Source organism: Astyanax mexicanus, chromosome 21 (assembly GCF_023375975.1).
Source record: "Astyanax mexicanus isolate ESR-SI-001 chromosome 21, AstMex3_surface, whole genome shotgun sequence".
Lineage (NCBI taxonomy): Eukaryota > Metazoa > Chordata > Actinopteri > Characiformes > Acestrorhamphidae > Astyanax > Astyanax mexicanus.
The window spans coordinates 12,653,029-12,665,108 of record NC_064428.1 but is presented as its reverse complement, the minus strand read 5'-3'; the positions used below and the strand labels follow the sequence as shown (position 1 = coordinate 12,665,108).

Genomic DNA, 12,080 nt, shown 5'->3' with positions numbered 1-12,080 from the left:
TGATACTAATAAAAATAATGCACTCCAAATATCTCCATATATCCAGGATTAAAGTAAAATAAATGATATTGGACATATATATATATAGATATATAATCTGATTGTCTCTAGTAGATATATAATGGGAAATTCTTTTTGCAAAGAACAGTAAAAAAGTAGAACCCTGATGTGATAACTAGGGGTGAGTGATATGGCACCATATGTCAGAGTATAATATCAGAAATCAAAATTTGGTGGAATAACCCTGTTTTTTAATCACAGTTTTCATGCATCTTGGCATCATGTTCTCCTCCACCAGTCTTACACACTGCTTTTGGATAACTTTATGCTGCTTTACTCCTGGTGCAAAAATTCAAGCAGATCAGTTTGGTTTGGTGACTTGATTATATTCCAGAGGTTGTTAATTTGGTAAAATCAAACAAACTCATCATTTTTAAGTGCTTTCTTATTTTTTTCCAGAGCTGTAGAATGGTTTGGTCAGTCATGCTAATCATGCTAACCACCAAAAATCAATGAAAGGCTAATTAATATTTCTATACATAGGCAGCAACATTAGCGGGTATGCATAAACTAGTTTATTTATGAGCTGTCTAAAATTTAAACATCATATTTTGTATATTTTATATTTTCAGTTATAAAATAATAAACATACTTGTTGTCTGTCTGCCGGAGATTGGTGAGCTCTCTCTCTCGCCGTACACGGAAACCACGCTCACCAGGTACTCCGTCACCGGCAGGAGATCTACATTCAACAACACGAGAGAACAGAACCGTTAAATACAAAATACCTGAAAATAACACAGGATAAATAACTGTTTATGATAGAAGCATTAAATAAACAAATATTTTTGCACAAAAATGACCCAACAACTAATATATCTGAAGTCAAACACTTTTTTTTCCCAAAAAGTTAAATAGCATTAGTTCCTCTAATGTTTTAGCAAACTACTAACAAACTAATGAAATTGATTAAAGCACTCCGCATCTCTTTTATCATGCTCTGTCTCAGTTTACAAACTACCACGTCACAAACAGGCTTTTTTACAGATGAATATATACGAGCTGTACAGGACCAGGATAGTAACATCCTGGTTACTACCCTGTGATTGTTTTGAATTCATTTTTTTCGTTTATCTTTTTCTTATTTAAATTTTTTTTTTAATTTATTTAATTTAATTTTATTTATTTATTAACTTTTTTTATTCTAATGTTTTATATTTTCATTATTGTTCTTAGTTCTATTATTAATTTAATCATTTCTTATTATTCTTAACATTTTACTTTACTTTTACTATTATCTTTTTACTTATTTTATATTTTATAATTGTTTTTTACTTTTTATGTGTCAATTTGTTTTTATGGTATTTTATTATTTTCTGTTTTATATATATATATATATATATATATATATATATATATATATATATATATATATATATATATATATATTATTTATATATGTGAAATGTTCATTTAAAATGAGTAATTCTTTTATTTATTATTTGTTACTATTTTATTCATTTTTATTTCTAATTTATTATTAAGGGTTTTCAATCCCTTTAATGTTGTTAAATGCTCGAGGGTCACCCTCAATGTTTTCCAGAGTGAAAATAAAGGTTGAGTGATTGATCGATTGAACATAGGTTGAGGTAGCTAGATAACTTTAAACAGCATTAGAATTTGTTTGTGTTAGCACCAAAACAGGACCACTGAGATAAATATACAACTAAAACTGCACTGCTGTACAAATAGACATGTGACTAGTGTAGCATTGTTGAAGTAAATTGAAAAATAAAAATTAATAGAATAGTAGCTAGCTATCTAGCATCGCTAAGATGCACTGTAAATCGTCGCTGTCCAATGAAAAACAAGTATCTACATTTTTGTTGGTTTTTAGTTTACTACATTATCTGAACAGGCAAACTGTCTCTTACACTGTGCCAAAATTTCTTGATGAATGGACCAATAGAAATACTTCAAAATGAACTGAAATAAATTATTTTTACACTGACTTCCATTGAAAGTTTAGAAGCTTTTTTCTCTCTCCTGTAAAGTTGCTGTTTTGGAGATAAGTGTTTTTCATTAAACATTATTTATAAGCATTATTGTGCTTTTTTTCTTTTCTGCTGTGATGTTAAAAGGGTTAAACGATCCATAAACATTTTTAAAGTGTAGTTTTGAAATATCTTCTTTTATAAAAGCAAAACAAAATATATTTAGGCATTTATTCAGCTGTGAAAAAATAAAAATGTAATAAAAAGTGAAATGGCCTCACTTTGCAACAGGAAGGTGCTGGTGGCTCCGCCCACGTTGACCTCGTGACTGTCGTCGTCGTTATTGGATGGGTGGTAGCGGATCACGAATCGGCTGATCTCGGTTGGCTGGACTGAGGGGCGTGTCCAGGACACCCTCATGGAGTCGGGTCCCACTTCTCCGAAGTTCAGGTTGGTGGGAGACGGGATGGCTGGAATTAAACCAGAGGGTAGAATTGGTTAATAAAAAAATTACCAGCGAGACATCGCATAATATGGAGTCCCGAGGGGCCGACATGGACGGATGTTCAAGAAAGGTGTTTCTAATAAAGTGGCCTGTAGAAGTTAATACTGTATTAACACAAAATGTTTTGTTTTCACTACCTGAAATTAATAAATAACTACTGCAAATAGTTATATATATCATAGCAGATTCAGTATCTACTATAAATGATTCAGTATCTACTATAAATGATTCAGTATCTACTAAAAATGATTCAGTATCTATTATAAATGATTCAGTATCTACTCTAATTGATTCAGTATCTATTATAAATGATTCAGTATCTACTAAAGCTGATTTAATATCTACTATAACGGATTCAGTATCTACTTTAACTGATTCAGTATCTCCTATAACTGATTTAATCACTAATGTATCTACTATAAATGATTCGGTTTCTACTATAGTTGATTCAATATCTACTATAAATTATTCAGCAGCTCCCATAACTGATTCAGTGTCTACTATAACTGATTCAATAACTACAATAAACGATTCAGTATCTACTATAAATGATTCAGCAGCTGATATAACTGATTCAGTATCTACTATAAATGATTCAGCAGCTGATATAACTGATTCACTATCTACTATACATTATACAATATCTATTCTAGATGATTCAGTATGTACTATAACTGATTCAGAATCTGCTATAACTGATTCAATAACTATTATAACTGATTCAGTATCTACTATAACTGATTCAATAGCTGCTATATAACTAATTCAGTATTTACAATAAATGATCCAGTACCTACAATAAATTATTCAAAATCTACTATAAAGTATTCAGAAGTTTCTATAAATGATTCAATATCTACTATATATTATTCAGTAGCATGGCTTAAGGGTCTGAAGGGTCTAAAGGGTTAAAAGGCTTAGACTACAGGTAAGAGTAGAGCCACTGATGCACATGTATACAGTCCACGTGGCCGTGTGATCAAACTGCCCCTCCCCAGTGTTACACTGATTTCTCGTTGTCTGTTTTCACTATTTATCCAGAGTAAATCAGCGGCAGTTTCTTCACCGCTTCATTAAAGCAGCAGTATTAAGCTTATAATGCGGAATAATGACATATAAGCTTAACGGCTTTAATAAGCTCGGAGTTTAAGGCCTTATCCCTCCACCAATCAGCACTCAGAGAATAATTCACCGGTCTGGGTCTGCTGGGTGATGGTGGTGGGTTCGCTCTCGGTTTCCTCGGTTACCGCGGTGATGCTGATGTGGTAATCGATGCCCGGCTCCAGCCCGCGCACCGTATAATATCTGGCGGCCGAGTCCACCGAGTCCTCCAGGATAGGTAAACTCTCGCCGGCCGCCGCCACCGTGACGCGGTACCCAGTAACGGCCGTGTGGTTCGGCCCGGTCCAGCGGATCCCGATGGTGGTGTCGCTCACGTTGGCGAGGCCGAGGTATCGCACCTTTGGTATGTCTAGAGCGTGACCGTATTTTATAAACGCAGCATGTTTATAAAAGTTTAACAAATAAACAAGCAGGACGAGACAAAGAAGCAGTGCAAAACATGAGCCAATCAAAATGGTGCAATTTAAAAAATGCTTAGCGTGAAACATGCAATGGTTAGAGATGCATCAATATGAAACAATCATACAAAAATGTTCACATTCCTTATAATTTCTGCTAAAATCAACACATCGTCATTTTATAAAATATATAAATAAATAGCAAACAAAATTGCTATTAATAAATACAGCAGTGCTACTTTAAGATTACAAATAAATTAAACAAATTGAAATTCTTTCAATTAATCAATTAAATAATTTAACCAAAGGCATACTGTAACAAAACAAATCAGATGCATTATATAAGTGATTTTGATGAGCATTGATTGGGAAAAACATGGTGAAATATGGAAAAGCCATGCATATTTTCAGGCTCTTTTTCAGTCTGTAATTACTTTTTAAGAACACTAAAAGCTTATTAATGTCAGATTATAACTATAAATAAACCCCAAATCTACAGTATTTTCTTAAAGAAAATAGTTGGGACAGTAATGAAACAAATACATTGAGAGGTTAGAGAAGCATACAGCTCTAGAAAAAAATAAGAGAAGATTTTTTTTTAATTAAGAGAAGAGACAAGAAAATAAGTTTTAAGAGTTCAGAAATTAATATTCTGTGGAATAACCCTGGTTGGTTTTTAATCACAGTTTTTTTCATGCATCTTGGCATCATGTTCTCCTCCACCAGTCTTACACACTGCTTTTGGATAACTTCATGCTGCTTTACTCCTGGTGTAAAAATTCAAGGAGTTCAGTTTGGTTTGATGGCTTGTGATCATCCATCTTTCTCTTGATTATATTCCAGAGGTTTACAATTTGGTAAAATCAAAGAAACTCATCATTTTTATGTGCTCTCTTATTTTTTTCAGAGCTGTATGCTGCCTTCAAGACCTGTCTACATTTTTCCTCCTCCTTTAGGTTTTGGGTACATACTGTCAAAGACATTTATTTTAATTTTGCATGCAGTCCCAGCTTTACTGATTTGGGGTTTTACATATTTAATATACAAATATGACTTTTAGTGTTCTTATTAAAGACAATTAGACCATTCAGAGCCCATTCAGAAACAGTGGAGCACAGCAGGTGAAGAGGTGGGCATGAAACATCTGGCATGTGAGGTTGTTTGAACTATAATGAACAATAATGAACAAATAAAAATATAAAATGGTGCTCTTGAGATCTTTTGTTTATATTCCTCCTCTGTCTCTCTCTGGCGCGTTTTTCCGCTCGTTCTCAGGCTCCCTATAAGGCCGTTTTTTCCAGGCTGTGTCCCAATTCACTAGCCGGGGCAGGGGTAGTAGTGTATTGGACCGTGACCCTGATGACACGGGTTGGATCCCGCGTGAGAAGCAATGTGTTTATTTATTTATTTTTATCTTTTTTCTTGGGTTTATCTGCTTTGAGATCAACTGTTCTGCAATTGGGTTCAACAACCCTCTGGGCTGGAGAGCTACTAGTCTGTAGCTACACTCCATCCCATTACACTTAATTTCCCAAAACAGAATTTTTTTTGTGGTCCGCCACGTAACAGCTTGGAAAATATCTGTTCTGCGACCAAACTTAATTGCCATCTACCCAAGTTGTAGCCGATAAGTAACTCTTTATGTGTAGTTTTGCATTAAATATTGGGCAAAAAGTGGCAAAATTAATAAACTGTGATAAACCGTGTTAGATTTTTGGTATTTTGCCTTCAGACGAATGTTTCCTTCATTCAAGTTTCAGTTTCGTACCTGTACCCACTGTCCGACATCGTTCCAACTCCCCTTTATGATGCCTTGCCATGAGCACATCAACCTCACAATGTATAATACGGGTGTGTACGTCCTGTCAGGTCTTACCCTGTGTGACGGTGGTGGAGATGGGCTCGCTCTCGATGTGGTTTTTGACGGTGTAGACGCTGACGTTGTACTCCACTCCGGGACTCAGGTTCTCCAGAGTGCAGGACGTCTGCCCCGCCCTGATGAACTCCTCCAGAGAGTTCCCCCGCTGACCATTAGTGGGCGCACACGTCACTCTGTACCCGCTGATATCTGAGGAAAACATTAAAAACACACATTTACATTCTCACAGCCAACAACATACACACACACATCAGTGTGAGAGCCTGAGAGACTCTATATATTTACCGGGAATTTGAGCGTCGCGCCACCTGACGTTGAGCTCGCCGGTGTCGGGGTTGGAGGCCACGTTCAGGTCAGTGGGAGGAGACAGAGCTGCAGCCAATAGAAAACAAACCAGGAGAACAATGAGGAACAGCAGAACCTTCAGAACATCAGGAGGGAGCAGGAACTACACTGTAAAACTATTTAACTATTCAAATTACTAAGACTAAGACTATTGTACAGATTATGGTGGTTGCTAGGGCTTGGCCTATGGTTACTGTGGTATTTTAAGTGTTTTCTGCTGTGCTGGAAGGATGGTTTTAGATGGTTGCAAGTGTATTGGCAGAAGATGGTTACTGTGGTGTTTTAAGATTTGTCACAGTGTTGGCGGATGGTTACTGTGGTATTTTAGGTGTTTTCTGCTGTGCAGGCAGGCGGTTGCTATGGTACTCTAGAGATGGTTGCAAGCGCATTGGCAGAAGATGGTTACTATGGTTTGCTAGGATGTTGGCAGCTGGTTTAGGTGTTTTCTATGATGCTGGAAAACTGTTATTACTGTGTTATTTTAGGTGGTAGCTAGGGTGTTGGTAGATAGTTACCGTAGTACTGGTAGCTAGGGTGTTTGTAGATGGTTACTGTGGTATTGTATGCCTTGTCTACAGTTACTTGTCTGATGGTTACTCTAGTATTTTAGGTGGTATCTAGGGTTTTGGTAAATGGTTAATGTGGTATTTTAGGTGGTAGCTAGGGGGTTGGTAAATGGTTGCTGTGGTATTTTAGGTGGTATCTAAGGTAAGGGGGAGACTGTGGTATTTAAGGTGCTGAGTAGTGTGTTGGCAAATGATTAATGTGGTACTTTAGGCTTTTTCTAAAGCATTGCTAGATAGTTATTGTAGTATTTAGGGTGGTAGTTAGGGTGTTGCTAGATACTGTAGTTACTGTGATATGTAAGAGGTTGACTAGAGTGTTGTTAGATGGTTAATGTGGTATTTTAGGCCTTTTCTACCACATTGTCAGATGGTTACTACAGAATTTTAGGTGGTTGCTGGGGTGTTGTTGGATGGTTAATGTGGTATTTTAGGCCTTTTCTACAGCATTGTCAAATGGTTACTATAGTAATTTAGGTGGTAGTTAGGGTGTCAGCAGATGGTTACTATGGTATTTTAGGCCTTTTTACAGTATTTTTAGAAGGTTACTCAAGACTTTAACGTTGTAGCTAGGGTGTTGGTAGATGGTTAATGTGGTATTTTTGTTTGTTTTTACAGCATTGTCACATGGTTACTATAGAACTTCATGTGGTAGATGGGGTGTTGGTGGATGGTTAATGGGGTACTGTAGGCCTTTTCTACAGCACTGTCAGATGTTTACTATAGTATTTTAGGTGGAAGGTATGGTGTTTAAAGATGGTTACTGTGTTATTTAAGGTGGTAGATAGTTATTGTGGTATTTTAGGGTGGTTAGTATGGGGTTGTCAGATGGTTGCTATACTATTTTAGGTGGTAGATGGTTACTGTGGTCAGATGTAACGTGTGCTTACGCGTGACGGCGGTTCGAGTGATGGGGTTGCCCTGCTTGCGGCCGTTGATGATTGGCTGGACGCTGTAGGTGTATTCCACTCCTGGTGTGAGACCGGAGATGTAGATGCTGCCAGAGCCGGAGGTCACTTCTCTGGGTGCCTCACCTCCCTGACTGGGCCTTACAGACAACTGTGAGAAACACACACACACACACACACACACACACGTTTAGCAATGAAGTACAGAATGGCGTAGGCGGGAAATTGCGCCAGTGTGCAAAACAGGTCCAGGCTATTTACTTTATAACTAATGCGAGGAACTGGAGACCAGGAAATGATGATGGAGGTGTCGGTGACGTCCGTGGAGAAGGGTGGAGCTCTGCCCAGTAGAGGAGCTGTGTGGAAAAAGAGAGAGAAAAATGGGAAAATATATAGAGTTAACTTCTCTACAGACATACGCTATAGTGCTACAAGTTTTCGTTGTCTTCCTTCGTTATATGTTTGAGTAAAATGAACATTGTTGGTTTATTCTATAAACTACAGACAACATTTCTCCCAAATTCCAAATAAAAATATTTTAGTCATTTAGAGCATTTATGTGCAGAAAATGAGAAATGGCTGAAATAACAAAAAAGATTCAGAGCTTTTAGACCTCATAATGCTCTCCTCCACCAGTCTTACACACTGCTTTTAGATAACTTTATGCTGCTTTACTCCTGATGCAAATATTCAAGCAGTTCAGTTTGGTTTGATGGCTTGTGATCATCCATCTTCCTCTTGATTATATTCCAGAGGTTTTTAATTTGGGAAAATCAAAGAAACTCATCATTTTTAAGTGCTCTCTATTTTTTTTCCTGCTGTATTTATGAATCCATAGGATTTAATATAATGTTAGCTCAAACTTTATAGCTATAACAGCATTAGCCCTTCTGGGAAGGCTTTCTACAAGGTTTAGGAGTGTGTTTATGTTTATCACTACTCCACAAGATCTTCTAATAACCTTTTGTTTGGAACATCAATTGGACAGTTTACACTTACTCATTTTTTTTCTCTGCCTACCAACTCAATCTGCAACTAGAAATCTGCACTAGCATCATTAGTTAAAAAAAAAACAGCTTAAAACATATCTACTCTCACTGTAACCTATCCAAACACTAAATATGTATTTATGATTATGTACATTGAGTAAACGCATATTATTATTACAATTATTTTTCTTTTTCTTGGTCTTTTTTCTCTGTGTTTCTCTTATAGTTTTCTTGAAAGTACAAATCTCTTTTAGGCTTTTTTTTACTGCCTGCACAGTTTTTTGTTTGTTTGTTTGTTCATTTGTTTACGTGATGTTACATTCCATTTGCGCAAATAATTAAAAAAATAAAATATAAAATAAAATAAAATTGTCTAAAATATCTTGGTCTGATGAAGCTTTAATAATTTATTTTACTGGAACTAAGGGGTTGAGCACAATTTCTGAAAAACAACCTAAAACCATAATACTAATGATCCCCCCTCTACCAAACTTTACATAAGTACCATTCTCGTGAAAACTGCCAAATCTAGACTAATCTATTGGATCGCCAGAAGGAGAAGCGTGATTCTTTACTCCAGAAAACACATCTCCATTCTTCTAGAGTCCAATGGCGGCATGTTTTGATCCACTGCATGAAGCTAATCTGAAGCTAATCTAAAGTTTGGAGGTCTGTCGTAATTGATTCTACAGAAGATGACTGTTTTTATACACCTGTGGTCAAGGAAACGATCAGAACACCTGAATTTAGTAAAACTTTGGCTACATAAGCTAGAACTACAAGCAATAGGTTTCGAATAGTTCCTAAAAGTGGCCACTAGCAGTGTTAGCATTAGCATTAGCATTGTCTTCATGTAATATCAGTGACTCACTGGTGGTGAAAGTGCCCCGGATGCCCTCGCTGAGGGTGCTGCCCTGTTCCGAGTGCAGGACCACGATGTAGTCGGTGTCCGGCTGCAGGTTGCTGACGGTGTACTGGGTCTCGTGGGAGGGGATCCTCAAGTGTTTGTGGGCGGAGCCGTCTGTGGTGATGAACAGACTGTAGCCTGTGACCTGAGCTTGTGGAGCAGACCACATGACCAGGGCGCTGTTCTCCGTGATGTCGGAGAAGCGTAGCTCTGACGGAGAGTCAGGTTCTGTGGAAACATAAAATAAAATATAAGTTTTAACTGTCTATTTCTATGTATTCCATTTAATAGACATTCATTTAAAAATGTTTTTTTTAGTGTTTTTAAGGAAATATTGTAAATCCATCAAAAACACACATACAGAATTTGGCCAACACTTCTATACACATAAAGGCTACACAAATAGGGATTACATTACACAGACATAAGCATCCGCCACACCAGGTGGTTGCTATGATCTTGCTTGGTGGTCACGATGGTGTTGTTAAGTCAATTTAGGGGTGTTGCTAGCTGGTTGCGAGACAGATGCTCTGGAATCCCAGGTGGTTTCTCTGGGTGTTGCTCAGTGGTTGCTAGGTTGTTGCTATGGTGTCACTAGATGGTTGCTCTGGTGTTGTTCAGTGATTGCTAGGTTCCAGATGGTTATAATTATGTCGTTAGCATTGCTTTGGTGTCACTAGATGGTTCCTATAGTGTTTCTTAGTGAATATAATGGTATAATGGTTGTTGCTGTGGTGTTGCTTGGTCATTGCTATGGCTTTTGTAGGTGGTTGCTAAGAAGTTCCTTAGTGTGTTGCTGGCAGTTACTCTGCTATTCCAGATGGTTGCCATGATGTTGCTAGCTGGTTGGTAGGCAGATGACCTGGTATCCCAAGTGGTTTCTCTGGTGTTTCTTAGTGGTTGCTAGGTGGTGCTATGGTGTCCTTAGATGGGTGCTGAAGTGTTGCTAGGTGGTTGCTGGTAGTTAGTCTGGAGTCCTAGATGGCTGTGATGGTGTTGCTAGCTTTGCTTTGGTATGACTAGATGGTTGCTATGGTGACACTAAGTGAGTAATAGGTCCTATAGTGTTACTGGTTGTTGATTTGGTGTTGCTTGGTGTTGCGCTGCTATGGCATCCCAGGTAGTTGCTAATACCTTGGCACTGCTAGGTGGTTGCTAGGGTGTTGCTCACAATTACTCTGGTATCCCAGAGTAAGTGGTTGCTTTGGCATAAATAGATTGGTGCTATGGTTTTTAAGAGGAATATAAGAGTGTTGTTAAGTAATTATTAGGATGCTGTAAGTAAGTGGTTGCTCTGGTATCACAGGGGTTCGTTATGGTGTTGCAATATTGCTTTGGAGTCCCTATATGGTTGCTACGGTGTTACTAAGCAGTTGCTAGATGGGTGTTGCTGGATGCAGGTTGCTTTGAACTTGCTTGGTTATTGCTATTGCATCCCAACCATTGCTAGATTTGGCACTGCTAGGCGGTTGCTAGGAGGTTGCTTTATGTCTGTTAGGGTTTTGCTGACAGTTAGTTTGATGTGCAAGGTGGTTGTTAGGGAATTACTTAGTGGCTGTTAGGGTGTTATTGGCTGTTATTCTAATGGTTGCTAAGGTGTAACTAGATGGCTCCCTTGGCAGGGCGGTTGCTAAGGTGCTGATAGGTGGTGGTTGTGATATTTCAGGTGGTTGTTATGGTATCTGAAAGTGTGTGGTTGGTATTTATAGGTACACTCACTGGTTCTCCTGTCCCCCACCAGCGGCTGGCTCTCGCTTCCTCCGTGTACGGCGTAGATGTGGAAGCGGTACAGCGTTCCTGGCTGCAGGTGGGTGATCTCGGCGTAGGCGTTGGGAGTGACGGGAAGCTGGAGTGCCTTCTGGGGTCTGTCGTCGGGGGTTACGGGTTCAAAGGTCACTCTGTAGCCGGACACCTCGCTCGGGGGGCCGTTCCAGGTGATGGTGATCTTGGTGTCGGTCACCTCGTAGAACTGCAGGTCCGTCGGGGCGGGGGTCTCTTCTGTGGACAGGAAGTTAAGAACACGAGTCGTTAAATTTCTCCATAAAATAAAAACAGTAATAATAGAAGTAACTATAAAAGTAATAATGATAGTAATGATAGCAGTAAAAATAATGTTAATGGACTAGAACCTCAAGACAACATGTCCAAAATCTTTTACAATCTGTACCAAAGTGGTTGCTATAGTGTTGGTAAATATGTTATACCATTGCTAAGTTGTTGATAAGGTTTTGCAAGATTGCTATCAAATTGCATAGCTGTTGTTAGGGTGTTGCTACCAGTTGCTTTGGTATTCCAGGTGGCTACCGTGGTGTTGCTAAGTGTTACTTTGGCATCCCCGGTGGTGGCCATGGTGTTTCTTGATGGTTGCTATCGAGCTGCAATGTGGTTGTTAGGGTGTTGCTGCCAGTTGCTATGGAATCCCAGGTGGTTACTATGGTGTTGCCCTGGTATCCCAGGTGCTTAAGATGGT

General features: G+C 38.4%; 1 protein-coding gene across 1 annotated transcript in view; it reads right to left on the bottom strand.

The window, feature by feature from the left end:
• The window catches only part of LOC103046095 (fibronectin), a 64,213-nt gene that overhangs the window by 22,196 nt on the left and 29,937 nt on the right, over window positions 1-12,080 (bottom strand). The window contains exons 19-27 of the mRNA XM_049470116.1: window positions 11,330-11,608; window positions 9,575-9,838; window positions 7,976-8,070; window positions 7,697-7,865; window positions 6,184-6,270; window positions 5,896-6,087; window positions 3,692-3,970; window positions 2,276-2,464; window positions 653-742 (exon numbers count right to left, since the gene is read on the bottom strand). Coding sequence (XP_049326073.1) covers window positions 653-742; window positions 2,276-2,464; window positions 3,692-3,970; window positions 5,896-6,087; window positions 6,184-6,270; window positions 7,697-7,865; window positions 7,976-8,070; window positions 9,575-9,838; window positions 11,330-11,608 — 1,644 coding nt within the window. The remainder of the gene's footprint in view (window positions 1-652; window positions 743-2,275; window positions 2,465-3,691; window positions 3,971-5,895; window positions 6,088-6,183; window positions 6,271-7,696; window positions 7,866-7,975; window positions 8,071-9,574; window positions 9,839-11,329; window positions 11,609-12,080) is intronic.